At 41.9% G+C, this 17899-nt stretch overlaps 1 protein-coding gene across 3 annotated transcripts; it reads left to right on the forward strand.

The window, feature by feature from the left end:
• The first annotated feature begins 769 nt into the window (after nucleotides 1-769).
• LOC114785739 (zinc finger protein 271-like) lies at nucleotides 770-17762 on the forward strand. Of its 3 annotated transcripts, XR_003749091.1 has the most exons (5): nucleotides 7053-7842; nucleotides 8268-8436; nucleotides 8641-8730; nucleotides 10318-10505; nucleotides 10578-10894. XR_003749091.1 is itself a non-coding variant. In XM_028972288.1 (3 exons), exons 2-3 carry the CDS (start codon nucleotides 14121-14123, stop codon nucleotides 15638-15640), a joined length of 1437 nt encoding a protein of 478 aa, XP_028828121.1. In that variant the 5' UTR covers nucleotides 13523-13684; nucleotides 14112-14120; the 3' UTR covers nucleotides 15641-17762. The 3 variants fall into 3 exon arrangements, 2 of the variants coding, with proteins under 2 accessions (XP_028828122.1, XP_028828121.1); XM_028972288.1 differs by lacking the exons at nucleotides 7053-7842; nucleotides 8268-8436; nucleotides 8641-8730; nucleotides 10318-10505; nucleotides 10578-10894 and adding exons at nucleotides 13523-13684; nucleotides 14112-14280; nucleotides 14364-17762; XM_028972289.1 differs by lacking the exons at nucleotides 7053-7842; nucleotides 8268-8436; nucleotides 8641-8730; nucleotides 10318-10505; nucleotides 10578-10894 and adding exons at nucleotides 770-1499; nucleotides 3056-4724.
• Nucleotides 17763-17899: the final 137 nt, after the last annotated feature.

The following is a 17899-nucleotide window of genomic DNA, read 5'->3' on the forward strand; positions in this document are numbered from 1 at the left end:
TGTTACCATCAACAAAATAATTCTGATTAAAATAATGATGGCAGTTCATTACCAAACTCTTACAGAGGCTAACACCCAAATCCATTACACTTGTTTCTTGGAAACTTCCGCTCATGTATGTAGTGATTCAAATCGCTTTGTTCATTGAATCAGTTCACTTTTAGACTGGTTCGTTGGTGACTTGCACATACCTGTTACAGACCAACCATGTTATACATGTTATCAGTAATACTGTCACAAGTGTTGCCAATAAAGATCGGCACCGGTACAGATCTTTATCTAATAACACTGGGGAGGTCAATGCTGCAATGAACAAAAAGCCGCTTTTATTTTTAAACTGCTGCTGGTTATAGTCCTTCCATGAGGGCCAACACACGACCGACCAGGGATATAAATATGCATAAAATTGTAAATTCCACAATAATCATGGTGCAAAGACATCAATCTTATGATTACAGCATTTCTGTACATGTCAAAAAAGTTATTATAAGAGACGGCAATTTAGAAATCACTGCGAATCACATCACCACACACCATCCCAGCCTACCATCTAACCCCGCCCTCCTTTTAACAAATATTCCCAGCCTACCATCTAACCCCGCCCTCCTTCTAACACATATTCCCAGCCTACCATCTAACCCCGCCCTCCTTCTAACAAATATTCCCAGCCTACCATCTAACCCCGCCCTCCTTCTAACACATATTCCCAGCCTACCATCTAACCCCGCCTTCCTTCTTACACATATTCCCAGCCTACCTTCTAACCCCGCCCTCCTTCTAACAAATATTCCCAGCCTACCATCTAACCCCGCCCTCCTTCTAACACATATTCCCAGCCTACCATCTAACCCCGACCTCCTAACACATATTACCAGCCTACCATCTAACCCCGCCCTCCTTCTAACACATATTCCCAGCATACCATCTAACCCCGCCCCCTTCTAACACATATTCCCAGCCTACCATCTAACCCCGCCCTCCTTCTAACACATATTCCCAGCCTACCTTCTAACCCCGACCTCCTTCTAACACATTTTCCCAGCCTACCTTTTAGCCCCGCCCTCTACATTCTAACCCCGCCCTCTTTCTAACGGCCAGTGACGTGTTCACATCTCCAAGGAAGTTGCGTATTCAGGTGTTTACAGATTCAGGCTTTTGGCATAAGAAGTTACTATGAAACGTACTTTTATATTCGACCGTTACAATGCCAATGTAATATATTAACACACATTATAAAATGTATATGGGTTCTGGATGTTAGATTTATTTATTTTGATTTTGAGACGCAAAAGTCCTCACCAGCGGTCCAGAAATCTCCCGTGTCACGTGATGCCGACTTCCGGTCGCTCCTTTCATCAAATCGTGTTTCTGTTTGGACAAGGCGAGGTTGGCGAATATAACATTACGGATTAAATTACGGACAATTCATCTGAAGAGGAGAATCCGAGATCCGTCCTGACTGAACCTGGACCCTGCTGCCTGATACGAGTTCATATGTCGTGAGTCCGTCTCCTCCTGCTGTTCTGTTGTGGGGGGCGAATTTGAGGAGCTTTTCCTGGCTGTGACGAGACAGAATAGTTTCTGCTTTAACCTAATTTAAAGCTAATAGGGGAAATAGTTCTAATAACGTATTAGTATCAGCGAATACCAGTTCAGAATCTGGTACCATTCACGCCAAGTCACACGACGCGGTTTCTTATTGGGCTAATAAAGCTCCAGTCCTGCACTGAAAGGTCCCTGAACTGAGTACAGGAACCAGGGTCCCATCTTCTTCTTTTTTTTATTTTTATTTTTTATGCCATTCATTTATTTATCTTTTTCAGTAAGTTTGAGTAAAGCCCTTTGGTGTGTGTCCAGTACAAAACAATATTGAGATATTTATTCAATAACTGAAACCAGATTTCTTTCATATCAAGAATCCCAGGATGAATCCCAGTCTGTCACCATCGACTAATTTGAGGAATGCGGATCAGAATTCCTCACAAAATGATCTCATGTTGATCTCAGATATCATTACAGTCCTGGACTGTTCTGAACCAGACACAAATGGTGAGACCAGGGACATGGATTATGTCATTTCTGCAGGTGAGCGGCGCAAAGTGACTCTAACATTGTAGTTCAACCAAAATCATACTTCACGTTAATAAATGTAGTCATCAGCTAAAAAAATAAACCAAAAAAGAATTGGATAACACACATAATCTCAGTAATCAGATTATAACTAGTTCTCCTAATGACCAATAGACTGTTATACAGTGCTTCAGACTAGTGCTGTGCAATTAATCGGCAAAAAAATCGCGATTTAGGCACATGCGATTTCTAAACCGCTTATGGCTGCGATTTTATCCATTAATTTATTTATTCAGAATACGTTCTTGTGCGCATGATTTTAATATGTTAACCAATCAGAGCAGCGCACCGGGCAATTACAGCTAAGAGAAAAGCGGGAGAAAGATGTTAACCAATCAGATTGCACGACAAAGCTGAACGGGGACAGACAATTGAACTAATATAGTCTGTCACTGTTCATGCTTAAAACTAGAAATGGTGGACATGCTTTTTCTTGCAAAAAACCTTTACGAGAACAATCTGTTTTCTGGTTTTGATTTATATTAGTTTCTATTTATTGTTCTGACTGGAATTGAGGTTAGTTAATCTTTATTTTTTTTCATGTGTTTTTTAGACAATTTATTACAGTTTTGTTTATCAAGCAGTTAGCACTACTGTGTACACTATGTTATTAACTAGAGTTGAGGTTAGTTAATCTTAATTTATTTTATGTTGTCTGTTTTAAGGACAATGTTTCTACAGTTTTGGTTAGTATTAAGTTTAATATGTTATTTCATTGTGAAAATTTGTTATGCACTTGTTGTGCACTGAATACATTTAGAATGTATGTATGTAGCTTATTTGAAAAAACAAAAACAGTTGCCAAAATTGCAAATAAAATCACAATCGCAATATTCGTTAAAAAAACGCAATATGATTATTTTGTCCATATTACACAGCCCTACTTCTGTCTAAATACTAATGCATGAATTTCTTTTTCTTGCAGAATATGTAAACCAATTCACTGAGCGAAGACATAAGAAAGTAACTGCAAAAAGACGCAAGTGTGGTGACCTTGAAACACAGCAGAGAACGCGTAATGGAAAAAAGCCCTACCATTGTGATGAATGTGGGATGCATTTTCCATACGCATCAAGCCTTAAAACACACAAGAGGATCCATACTGGAGAGAAGCCCTACCCATGTGAACAGTGTGAGATGCGTTTTTCACAAGCATCACAGCTTAAAACACACCAGAGGACACATTCTGGCGAGAAGCCATACAAGTGTGAGCATTGTGGAGTGTGTTTTTCACAAGTTGCATCTCTAAAAGCACACGAGAGGACACATACTGGCGAGAAGCCCTACCAGTGTGACCAGTGTACAATGAGTTTTTCACGAGCATCAAGTTTCAGTAGACACCAGAGAAAGCACACTGGAGAGAAGCCCTACATCTGCTTTATTTGTACTAAATGTTTTGCATCATTAGGTGAACTTAAAACCCATCAGCATGTGCATACTGGAGAGAAACCGTACCAGTGTGACCAGTGTGGAAAGAGTTTTACACAACTGTCAAATCTTATTTCTCACCAGAGGAGACATACTGGAGAGAAGCCATATCAGTGTATCCATTGTGGCATGTGTTTTTCACGGTCTTCAAGTCTTGGAAAACACCTGGCCATACACACTGGAGAGAAACCCTACCACTGTGAACATTGTGAGATGAAATTTTCAAGAACAACACACCTTAAGACGCACCAGAGGGTGCATACTGGAGAGAAACCCTACTGCTGTGTCCAGTGTGGCAGGTGTTTTTCACAACCATCTGGTCTTAAAACACACCAGGTAACACACACTGGAGAGAAACCTTATCAGTGTGAACAGTGCGGGAGGAAATTTTCACATACGTCAAGTCTTTATAAACACCGGAGAATACACACCGGAGAGAAACCTTATCAGTGTGAGCAGTGTGGTAGGAACTTTTCACAAGCAACAGACCTTAAAATACACCAGAGGAGACATACTGGGGAGAAACCGTACAAGTGTGCAGAGTGTGGGAGGAGTTTTTCACAACTTTCAACACTTAAAGCTCACCAGAGAAAGCACACTGGAGAGAAGCCCCATATCTGCATTATTTGCACTAAAAATTTTGCAACATTAGGTGAACTTAAAACCCACCAGCATGTGCATACTGGAGAGAAACCGCACAAGTGTGCAGAGTGTGGGAGGAATTTTTCACAACTGTCAAATCTTAAAGCTCACCAGAGAAGACATACTGGAGAGAAGCCTTATCGATGTGTCCAGTGTGGCAGGTGTTTTTCACAATTAACTAGTCTTAAAACACACCAGGTGATACACACTGGAGAGAAACCCTACTGCTGTGTCCACTGTGGAAGGTGTTTTTCACAGTCATCTGGTCTTAAAACACACCAGGTCCTACACACTGGAGAGAAACCCTATCGTTGTGAACAGTGTGGGATGAACTTCGCACTCGCATCGTACCTAAAATTACATAAACGTAAACATACTGGATTCAAATAAAACTGAGAGAAGAGCAATCTCTGTATTTGTTTAGAATAGAATAAATGTACTTGTATAATAATATATGTATAAATGTACAATTTATTCTTATATGATTATTAATCACGTATTTACTATACTGCTCAAAAAATAAAGGGAACACTTAAAGTGAAGTGATTGTCACATGTGATACACAGCAGCACAGCACACGGTGCACACAGTGAAATTTGTCCTCTGCATTTAACCCATCACCCTGAGTGAGCAGTGGGCAGCCATGACCAGCGCCCGGGGAGCAGTGTGTGGGGACGGTGCTTTGCTCAGTGGCACCTCAGTGGTACCTTGGCGGATCGGGATTAGAACCGGCAACCTTCTGATTACGGGGCCGCTTCCTTAACCGCTAGGCCACCACTGCCCACTTAAACAGCTCAGTGTAGCTCCAAGTTAATCACACCTCGGTAAACACCAAACTGTCCATGTAGGAAGCAACACTGATTTTGCTGTGTTTGTCAGCGTTGTGTCCAGAGCATGGAGGCACTACCATGAGACCTCATGAGGCAGGAGTGTATCAGCAGTTCCTGCAAGACGAAGGCATTGATGCTATGGACTGGCACCTCTGCCTCATGTAGACTTTCCACTGGTGTCCCTCAAGGATCAGTACTAGGTCCTCTTCTTTTTCTTCCTCTACACAAAATCACTTGGTGAGGTCATTTTCTCACATGGATTATCCTACAACTGCAATGCCGACGACACACAACTCATCTTCTCTTTTCCTCCCTCAGATCTACATTCTGCTTCCAAAAACTCTGCATGTCTGACTGACTTCTCATCTTTGATGGCAGCTCATGACCTCAATCACACTGAACTAATATTAATTCCAGCAGATTCTTCACCACAGGATCTTGCTATTCACCTGGACAACTCACAGCTCTCTCCTTCTACAACAGCCCGCAACCTTGGAGTAACAATAGACAACCAACTCTCCTTCTTGACTCACATCAGCAATCTTTCCTGCTCATGTAGATTCCTTCTCTACAATATCAGACGAATCCGCCCTTATCTGTCAACACAGGCCATCCAGATACTGGTTCAGTCCTTAGTAATCTCACGACTGGATTACTGTAACTCCCTTCTAGCTCCCTTCCCTCTAAGCTTCATCCAACCTCTACAACTCATACAAAATGCAGCAGCACGACTGATCTTCAACCTTCCCAAGTTCTCCCATACCGCCCCTCTGCTACGTTACCTCCACTGGCTCCTAGTAGCTGCACGCATCAGGTTCAAAATACTGATGCTGGCCTACAAAGCCAAACATGGAGTAGCACCATCCTACCTCACAGCCCTTATTACACCTCGCACTGCACCTCATATACTCCGAGCCTCCAGTACTGCTCGCCTGGTCCCTCCATCTCTGAAGGTAAAAGGAAGACACTCATCTAGACTCTTCTCCGTCTTGGCCCCTCGGTGGTGGAAGGAACTTCCAGCTCAGTCACTGAGCACTTTCACACGGCAGCTCAAGACCTTCCTCTTTAAAGAATATTGAGATGAACTCGTAACCTTCTTCTTGTCTGACTTATGTATAGAAGAGTGAATAAAAAGATTGTATTCCTAGTTTGGGGTTCTAGTGAACCAGAATCGATCACTTCATCGATGGTGACATGGAAGCACATTGTAAGTCGCTCTGGATAAAGGCGTCTGCCAAATGCCTTAAATGTAAAATGTAAATGACTTTCCCACACGTTCCCCAGACCTGAATCCAACTGAGCACATCTGGGACATCATGTCTGGCAACCTGGCAGCAAAAATCATATATGGCACTCACAACAACCAAATAACACATTTAACATATTAACACTAACTCTGCTGCTGCACCATTAACATTAAGGCAACTGTTAGCATGCAATGGCTAACAGCTAATTAGCTCCCCACAGCGCCCAGCATTAAACATGACAACCAGAGGTCAGACATGGCTGAAACACATAAACCATAACAGCGTAACAGGTTACTACACTGAACATCTTAACCCCCATGACCGATGAGTAACCTTTTACATACATACAAACTAAATTTTACAGTTTACAATCCAGAAAGCTGACTGAAGTGATGGCTAACTTGCTAACTGTGACCATTTACAAAACCAAAACACTTTAAGACCATAACCTGTAGTCACACATTGCACATTTCTAGAACAACTTGACATTTAAGCTGTTACATTCGGATTTGTGCTGTTTAGCAGACGCCCTTATGCAGAGCTTCATACAACGTGCCATCAACAAAGTTATCAGTTTTGTACATTGAATCAGTTCACTTTTAGACTGGTTCGTTGGTGACTTGCACATACCTGTTACAGACCAACCATGTTATACATGTTATCAGTAATACTGTCACAAGTGTTCCTAATAAAGATCTGTACCGGCACCGGCACGACCACCATTTTTATTCAATAACACTGGGGAGGTCAATGCTGCAATAAACAAAGAGCCGCTTTTATTTTTAAACTGCCGCTGGTTATAGTCCTTCCATGAGGGCCAACACACGACCGACCAGGGATATAAATATGAATAAAATTGTAAATTCAGCAATAATCATGGTGCAAAGACAGCAATCTTATGATTACAGCATTTCTGTACATGTCAAAAAAGTTATTATAAGAGACAGCAATTTAGAAATCACAGCGAATCACATCACCACACACCATCCCAGCCTACCATCTAACCCCGCCCTCCTTCTAACACATATTCCCAGCCTACCTTCTAACTCCGCCCTCCTAACACATATTCCCAGCCTACCTTCTAACTCCGCCCTCCTAACACATATTTCCAGCCTACCTTCTAGCCCCGCCCTCTACATTCTAACCCCGCCCTCCTTTTAACGGCCAGTGACGTGTTCACATCTCCAGGGAAGTTGCGTTTACAAGTGTTTTCAGATACCGGCTTTTGCCATAAGAAGTTACTATGAAACGTACTTTTATATTCAAACGTTACAATGCCATTGTAATATATTAACACACATTATAAAATGTATATGGGTCCTGGATGTTAGATTTCTTTCATTTTGATTTTGAGACACACCAGCGGTCCAGAAATCTCCCGTGTCACGTGACGCCGACTTCCGGTCGCTCCTTTCATCAAATCGTGTTTCTGTTTGGACAAGGCGAGGTTGGCGAATATAACATTACGGATTAAATTACGGACAATTCATCTGAAGAGGAGAATCCGAGATCCGTCCTGACTGAACCTACTCTGGACCCTGCTGCCTGATACGAGTTCATATGTCGTGAGTCCGTCTCCTCCTGCTGTTCTGTTGTGGGGGGCGAATTTGAGGAGCTTTTCCTGGCTGTGACGAGACAAAATAGTTTCTGCTTTAACCTAATTTAAAGCTAATAGGGGGAATAGTTCTAATAACGTATTAGTATCAGCGAATACCAGTTCAGAATCTGGTACCATTCACGCCAAGTCACACGACGCGGTTTCTTATTGGGCTAATAAAGCTCCAGTCCTGCACTGAAAGGTCCCTGAACTGAGTACAGAAACCAGGGTCCCATCTTCTTCTTTTTTTTAATGCCATTCATTTATTTATGTTTTTCAGTAAGTTTGAGTAAAGCCCTTTGGTGTGTGTCCAGTACAAAACAATCATTAATAAATATTGCAGCTGTTGAGATATTTATTCAATAACTGAAACCAGATTTCTTTCATATCAAGAATCCCAGGATGAATCCCAGTCTGTCACCATCAACTAATTTGAGGAATGCAGATCAGAATTCCTCACAAAATGATCTCATGTTGATCTCAGATATCATTACAGTCCTGGACTGTTCTGAACCAGACACAAATGATGAGACCCGGGACATGGATTATGTCATTTCTTCAGGTGAGCGAAGCAAAGTGACTCTAACATTGTAGTTCAACCAAAATAATACTTCACGTTAATAAAAGTAGTCATCAGTTAAAAAAATAAACACATAAGAAACATAATCTCAGTAATCAGATTGTAACTAGTTATCTTAATGCCCAATAGACTGTAATACAGTGCTTCAGACTAAATACTAATGCATTAAATGTTTTTTTCTTGCAGAATGTGTAAACCAATTCACTGAGCGAAGACATAAGAAAGTAACTGCAAAAAGACGCAAGTGTGGTGACCTTGAAACACAGCAGAGAACGGGTAATGGAAAAAAGCCCTACCATTGTGATGAATGTGGGATGCATTTTCCATACGCATCAAGCCTTAAAACACACAAGAGGATCCATACTGGAGACAAGCCCTACCCATGTGGACAGTGTGAGATGCGTTTTTCACATGCATCACAGCTTAAAACACACCAGAGGACACATTCTGGCGAGAAGCCCTACCAGTGTGAGCATTGTGGAGTGTGTTTTTCAAAATTTGCCTCTCTAAAAGCACACGAGAGGACACATACTGGTGAGAAGCCCTACCAGTGTGACCAGTGTACAATGAGTTTTTCACGAGCATCAAATTTCAGTAGACACCAGAGAAAGCACACTGGAGAGAAGCCCTACATCTGCTTTATTTGTACTAAAAGTTTTGCATCATTAGGTGAACTTAAAACCCATCAGCATGTGCATACTGGAGAGAAACCGTACCAGTGTGACCAGTGTGCAAAGAGTTTTTCACAACTGTCAAATCTTAATGCTCACCAGAGGAAGCATACTGGACAGAAGCCATATCAGTGTATCCATTGTGGCATGTGTTTTTCTCAGTCTTCAAGTCTTGGAAAACACCTGGCCATACACACTGGAGAGAAACCCTACCACTGTGAACATTGTGAGATGAAATTTTCAAGAACAACACACCTTAAGAGGCACCGGAGGGTGCATACTGGAGAGAAACCCTACTGCTGTGTCCAGTGTGGCAGGTGTTTTTCACAGGCATCTGGTCTTAAAACACACCAGGTAACACACACTGGAGAGAAACCTTATCAGTGTGAACAGTGCGGGAGGAAATTTTCACAATCGTCAAGTCTTCATAAACATCGGAGAATACACACTGGAGAGAAACCTTATCAGTGTGAGCAGTGTGGGATGAACTTTTCACGAGCAACAGACCTTCAGATACACCAGAGGACACATACTGGGGAGAAACCATACAAGTGTGCAGATTGTGGGAGGAGTTTTTCACAACTGTCAAATCTTAAAGCTCACCAGAGAAAGCACACTGGAGAGAAGCCCTACACCTGCATTATTTGCACTAAAAGTTTTGCAACATTAGGTGAACTTAAAACCCACCAGCATGTGCATACTGGAGAGAAACCGCACAAGTGTACAGAGTGTGGGAGGAATTTTTCACAACTGTCAAATCTTAAAGCTCACCAGAGAAAGCATACTGGAGAGAAGCCTTATCGATGTGTCCAGTGTGGAAGGTGTTTTTCACAATTATCTAGTCTTAAAACACACCAGGTGTTACACACTGGAGAGAAACCCTATCGTTGTGAACAGTGTGGGATGAACTTCACACTCGCATCGTACCTAAAATTACATAAACGTAAACATACTGGATTCAAGTAAAACTGAGAGAAGAGCAATCTCTGTATTTGTTTAAATGTACTTGTATAATAATACATGTATAAATGTACAATTTATTCTTATATGATTATTATTCACGTATTTACTATACTGCTCAAAAAATAAAGGGAACACTTAAACAGCTCAGTGTAGCTTCAAGTTAATCACACCTCGGTAAACACCAAACTGTCCATGTAGGAAGCAACACTGATTTTGCTGTGTTTGTCAGTGTTGTGTCCAGAGCATGGAGGCACTACCATGAGACCTCATGAGGCAGGAGTGTATCAGCAGTTCCTGCAAGACGAAGGCATTGATGCTATGGACTGGCACCTCTGCCTCATGTAGACTTTCCACTGGTGTCCCTCAAGGATCAGTACTAGGTCCTCTTCCTTTTCTCCCTCTACACAAAATCACTTGGTGAGGTAATTTCCTTATCCTACCACTGCAATGCAGACGACACACAACTCATCTTCTCTTTTCCTCCCACAGATCTACATTCTGCTCCCAAAATCTCTGCATGTCTTAACTGACTTCTCATCTTTGATGGCAGCTCATGACCTCAATCTGAACTAATATCCATTACAGCAGATTCTTCACCACATCAGGATCTTGCTATTCACCTGGACAACTCACAGCTCTCTCCTTCTACAACAGCCTGCAACCTTGGAGTAACAATACTCTCCTTCTCGACTCACATCAGATATCTTTTCTCGCTTCTGTAGATTTATTCTCTACAATATCAGACGAATCCATCATTATCAACACAGGCCACCCAGATACTGTTTCAGTCCTTAGTAATCTCACAACTGGATTACTGTAACTCCCTTCTGGGGGCAGTGGTGGCCTAGTGGTTAAGGAAGCGAACCCATAATCAGAAGGTTGCCGGTTCGAATCCCGCCAAGGTTTCCATTGAGGTGCCACTGAGCAAAGCACCATCCCCACACACTGCTCCCTGGGTGCCTGTCATGGCTGCCCACTGCTCACTCAGGGTGATGGTTAAATGCAGTGTGCACCGTGTGCTGGGCTGCTGTGTATCACATGTGACAATCACTTCACTTTCACTTCTAGCTGGTCTACCTATATGCACCATCCAACCTCTACAACTAATACAAAATGCAGCAGCACGACTGATCTTCAACCTTCCCAAGTTCTCCCACACCACCCTTCTGCTACGTTCCCTCCACTGGCTCCCAGTAGCTGCACGCATCAGGTTCAAAATACTGATGCTGGCCTACAAAGCCAAACATGGAGTAGCACCATCCTACCTCACAGCCCTTATTACACCTCGCACTGCACCTCGTTTACTCCGAGCCTCCAGTACTGCTGGCCTAGTCCCTCCATCTCTGAAAGTAAAAGGAAGACATTCATCTAGACTCTTCTCCATCTTGGCCCCTCAGTGGTGGAATGAACTTCCAGCTCAGTCACTGAGCACCTTCACACGGCAGCTCAAGACCTTCCTCTTTAGAGAATATTTACATGAACTTGTAACCTTCTTATTGTCTGACTTATGTATAGAAATTACAGCAGAGCGAATAAAAAGATTGTATTCCTAGTTTGGGGTCCTAGTGAACCAGAATGGATCACTTCATCGATGGTAACATGGAAGAACGTTGTAAGTCGCTCTGGATAAAGGCGTCTGCCAAATGCCTTAAATGTAAAATGTAAATTACTTTCCCACCTGTTCCCCAGATCTGAATCCAACTGAGCACATCTGGGACATCATGTCTGGCAACCTGGCAGCAAAAATCATATATGGCACTCACAACAACCAAATAACACATTTAACATATTAACACTAACTCTGCTGCTGCACCATTAACATTAAGGCAACTGTTAGCATGCAATGGCTAACAGCTAATTAGCTCCCCACAGCGGCCAGCATTAAACATGACAACCAGAGGTCAGACATGGCTGAAACACATAAACCATAACAGCGTAACAGGTTACTACACTGAACATCTTAACCCCCATGACCGATGAGTAACCTTTTACATACATACAAAGTAAATTTTACAGATTACAATCCAGATAGCTGACTGAAGTGATGGCTAACTTGCTAACTGTGACCATTTACAAAACCAAAACACTTTAAGACCATAACCTGTAGTCACACATTGCACATTTCTAGAACAACTTGACATCTAAACTGTTACATTCACATTTGTGGCATTTGGCAGACGCCCTTATGCAGAGCTACATACAACGTTCTTTCATGTTGCCATCAACAAAGTTATCAGTTCTGGTTCACTAAGACCCCACTGTCACTGGCAAACTCTCATGCTTGTTTGACACGAAACCCGTTTGAACATAAGTTCGATATACTTGTATATACACCAAAATGTATGTCTTGCTCAAGTGTCTTGTAGTTTAATGCCGCAAGATTGAGCAATTGTCTCCCAGGCAACCAACTGACAGACATTGGCATAATCTTACTGGTGTGGTAGTGGAATGGTTATTTTTAGTTACTTATAACAATTCTGATTAAAATAATGATGGCAGTTCATTACCAAACTCTTACAGAGGCTAACACTCAAATCCATTACACTTGTTTCTTGGAAACTTCCGCTCATGTATGTAGTGATTCAAATCGCTTTGTTCATTGAATCAGTTCACTTTTAGACTGGTTCGTTGGTGACTTGCACATACCTGTTACAGACCAACCATGTTATACATGTTATCAGTAATACTGTCACAAGTGTTCCTAATAAAGATCTGTACCGGCACCGGCACGACCACCATTTTTATCTAATAACACTGGGGAGGTCAATGCTGCAATAAACAAAGAGCCGCTTTTATTTTTAAACTGCCGCTGGTTATAGTCCTTCCATGAGGGCCAACACACGACCGACCAGGGATATAAATATGCATAAAATTGTAAATTCAGCAATAATCATGGTTCAAAGACAGCAATCTTATGATTACAGCATTTCTGTACATGTCAAAAAAGTTATTATAAGAGACGGCAATTTAGAAATCACAGCGAACCACATCACCACACACCATCCCAGCCTACCATCTAACCCCGCCCTCCTTCTAACACACCATCCCAGCCTACCTTATAACCCCGCCCTCCTTCTTACACATATTCCCAGCCTACCATCTAACCCCGCCCTCCTTCTTACACATATTCCCAGCCTACCTTCTAGCCCCGCCCTCTACATTCTAACCCCGCCCTCCTTTTAACGGCCAGTGACGTGTTCACCTCTCCAGGGAAGTTGCGTTTACAAGTGTTTTCAGATACCAGCTTTTGCCATAAGAAGTTGCTATGAAACGTACTTTTATATTCAAACGTTACAATGGCAATGTAATATATTAACACACATTATAAAATGTATATGGGTTCTGGATGTTAGATTTATTTATTTTGATTTTGAGACGCAAAAGTCCTCACCAGCGGTCCAGAAATCTCCCGTGTCACGTGACACCGACTTCCGGTCGCTCCTTTCATCAAATCGTGTTTCTGTTTGGACAAGGCGAGGTTGGCGAATATAACATTACGGATTAAATTACGGACAATTCATCTGAAGAGGAGAATCCGAGATACGTCCTGACTGAACCTACTCTGGACCCTGCTGCCTGATACGAGTTCATATGTCGTGAGTCCGTCTCCTCCTGCTGTTCTGTTGTGGGGGGCGAATTTGAGGAGCTTTTCCTGGCTGTGACGAGACAGAATAGTTTCTGCTTTAACCTAATTTAAAGCTAATAGGGGAAATAGTTCTAATAACGTATTAGTATCAGCGAATACCAGTTCAGAATCTGGTACCATTCACGCCAAGTCACACGACGCGGTTTCTTATTGGCCTAATAAAGCTCCAGTCCTGCACTGAAAGGTCCCTGAACTGAGTACAGGAACCAGGGTCCCATCTTCTTCTTCTTTTTTTAATGCCATTCATTTATTTATGTTTTTCAGTAAGTTTGAGTAAAGCCCTTTGGTGTGTGTCCAGTACAAAACAATCATTAATAAATATTGCAGCTGTTGAGATATTTATTCAATAACTGAAACCAGATTTCTTTCATATCAAGAATCCCAGGATGAATCCCAGTCTGTCACCATCGACTAATTTGAGGAATGTGGATCAGAATTCCTCACAAAATGATCTCATGTTCATCTCAGATATCATTACAGTCCTGGACTGTTCTGAACCAGACACAAATGATGAGACCCGGGACATGGATTATGTCATTTCTGCAGGTGAGTGAATAAGGGCGTCTGATAAATGCTGTAAATGTAAATGAAGTAAAAATATTAATGCTTTAAATGTTTTTTTCTTGCAGAATGTGTAAACCAATTCACTGAGCGAAGACAAAAGAAAGTAACTGAAAAAAGACGCAAGTGTGGTGACCTTGAAACACAGCAGAGAACGCGTAATGGAAAAAAGCCCTACCATTGTGATGAATGTGGGATGCATTTTTCATTCGCATCAAGCCTTAAAACACACAAGAGGATCCATACTGGAGAGAAGCCCTACCCATGTGGACAGTGTGAGATGCGTTTTTCACATGCATCACAGCTTAAAACACACCAGAGGACACATTCTGGCGAGAAGCCGTACAAGTGTGAGCATTGTGGAGTTTGTTTTTCACAAGTTGCTTCTCTAAAAGCACACGAGAGGACACATACTGGTGAGAAGCCCTACCAGTGTGACCAGTGTACAATGAGTTTTTCACAAGCATCGAATCTCAGAAGACACCAGAGAAAGCACACTGGAGAGAAGCCCTACATCTGCATTATTTGCACTAAAAGTTTTGCATCATTAGGTGAACTTAAAACCCATCAGCATGTGCATACTGGAGAGAAACCGTACCAGTGTGACCAGTGTGCAAAGAGTTTTTCACAACTGTCAAATCTTAAAGCTCACCAGAGGAAGCATACTGGACAGAAGCCATATCAGTGTATCCATTGTGGCATGTGTTTTTCACAGTCTTCAAGTCTTGGAAAACACCTGGCCATACACACTGGAGAGAAACCCTACCACTGTGAACAATGTGAGATGAAATTTTCAAGAACAACACACCTTAAGACGCATCAGAGGGTGCATACTGGAGAGAAACCCTACTGCTGTGTCCAGTGTGGCAGGTGTTTTTCACAGTCATCTGGTCTTAAAACACACCAGGTAACACATACTGGAGAGAAACCTTATCAGTGTGAACAGTGCGGGAGGAAATTTTCACAATCGTCAAGTCTTAATAAACATCGGAGAATACACACTGGAGAGAAACCTTATCAGTGTGAGCAGTGTGGAATGAACTTTTCACGAACAACACACCTTCAGATACACCAGAGGACACATACTGGGGAGAAACCGTACAAGTGTGCAGATTGTGGGAGGAGTTTTTCACAACTGTCAAATCTTAAAGCTCACCAGAGAAAGCATACCGGACAGAAGCCATATCGATGTGTCCACTGTGGAAGGTGTTTTTCACAATTATCTGGTCTTAAAACACACCAGGTGATACACACTGGAGAGAAACCCTATCGTTGTGAACAGTGTGGGATGAACTTTGCGCTTGCATCGTACCTTAAATCACATAAACGTAAACATACTCGATAAAGGTAAAGTAAATATGATAGAATGACGGTCCACCATCAGATGTAAACGTGTCCACCAAAATCACTGCTTGCCTGTCTGACATCTCATCCTTGATGGCACCATATCATTTGAAGCTCAACCCCAGTAAAACTGAACTGCTATTCATCCTTGCCGAGTCCTCCCCCCTGGACAATTCTCCACTCTTGTCCTTCAACCACTGCACGCAGCCTTGGGGTAACCATGGACAATTCCTCTCTCCTACTCGTCTCACATTCGCAATCTCTCTCGTTGATCTCGAAGTCCTTTTCTACAACAAAAGGAGGATTGGTCCATTTCTACCAACACCGGTTACTCAGATACTCGTCCAATCTCTGTTCACCTCCAAACTAGGCTACTGTAGCTCGCTCCTGGCTGGTCTTCCTCTTCACGCTACACGACCTCTCAAGCTGATCCAGAACGATTTGTTTTCAACCTTCCCAAAATCTTACACACCGCTCCACTGCTGCGTCAGATTCAAAATGCCAATGATGGCCTACAAAAACACGGAAGGGGTCACACGGTTGGGTTCTGAGATGTTAAGCGAACGGTATCTATATTTTGGGTCCTAGTGAAGCAAACAAGGGATTTCACTGATGGATATTTAAAGCACTTATGTAAGTCGCTCTGGACGAGCGTGTGCCACAGGGGGTCACCAATGCTCCAGCCAACCTAGCACATCTGCACAGCATCCCTGACATTTATCGATGGAGTCGGGTCTGGGCTTGCAAAAATTTATTAAAATTTATTAAAATCGCGATTTCGGTTCAAATTTGATAAATCATTTAGCCCCACTGCTCACCAAGGGTGATGGTTAAATGCAGAGGACACGTTTCACCATGTGCAGTGCTGTGTATCACAATGACAATCACTTTGCATGGCTCATGATACGATTATATCATGATATTTTGTGATACTGTACATATTATAATATTGTACAGTTTGCTGAAACTGTAAAAACAGAGCTGATGTACCAGATGCTGTATACGATCTATTGGGTTCATATTACATTAACAATTCAGCCAAAACAACATAACTCAAATGGAATTTTAGACTGAATTTGTATACAAAAATATCAGTATTTGATGTGAAAATATTGTGATATATTGCTTTATTTATATATTCTAACACCCCTAAGAATTAAATAAAATAAAACATGTAATAAAAACATGTGTTCACAGGTATGTAGACTATATATTAACACAATTAGAATTTTATATACTCTTTTCCGTTCCATTTTCATCCACAACACTTAATCTGGCCACTCGATGGCAGCGCTCTACAAAAGATTTTGTGAAAGAATCAACCCCAGGACGTCATAGTCAGTGAATCGTTCAGTAAATCATTCTGACCGTGGTCGTGGCCACCATGGTCAGGGTCAATGTTGCATCGCTGCAGTCAAAAACCTGGAACTAGTTGGATTGTCTATAAAGGCTTAGTGCTTGTTATTTTTTTTTAAAAAAAAAGCTTAGCCAAAACCAAGGATTTATATTTAAAATATCTACACAGTTACCGATTTTCAAATTCGTAATACTGTAGAGCCATTTTGAAAAGTCAACTTTATGAATAGTTGAAGATGAGCTTTACTGTCATTTCGGCTATATACATGTTAGACGGTACATAGTGAAACGAAATAACATTTCTCAGGAACCTGGTGCTACCTGGAACATTTGAACGATTAGAAAAAGTTACACACTGATATAAAGTGCACGTGTGTGACACCGACAAACTGCCAAGTAGACAACAATCAGACAGACGGCACTAAACGGGTGAAATGAATAATAAATAAATGTGCAAAGTAAAATAGTGCAAATATTGGCGAGCAAAATGGAAAAGTGCATTAAGTGAAAGTGAACTGATTGTCATTGTGATGCACAGCACACGGTGACACAATGAAATGTGTCCTCTCCTTTTTTTGTGGGCACCTCAGTGGCACTCTTGGCGGGTCGGGATTCGAGCTGCTTCCTTAACCACTAGGCCACCACTGCCCCTGTGCAGACATGTATGTAGAATATATGTTCTGCAGTGCTATATACAGTACAGGCCAATGTGTTCAAAAACACATTCGATGTGTTTTCTTTATTTTCATGACCATTTACGTTGGTAGATTCTCACTGAAGGCATCAAAACTATGAGGAGTTCTGTACTTAACAAAAAAAGGTGAAATAACTGAAAACATGTTTTATATTCTAGTTTCTTTGCTGCTTTACACACTCTTGGCATTCTCTCGATGAGCTTCAAGAG

The sequence above is a fragment of the Denticeps clupeoides genome, chromosome 3, assembly GCF_900700375.1.
Source record: "Denticeps clupeoides chromosome 3, fDenClu1.1, whole genome shotgun sequence".
Taxonomy (NCBI): Eukaryota; Metazoa; Chordata; class Actinopteri; order Clupeiformes; family Denticipitidae; genus Denticeps; species Denticeps clupeoides.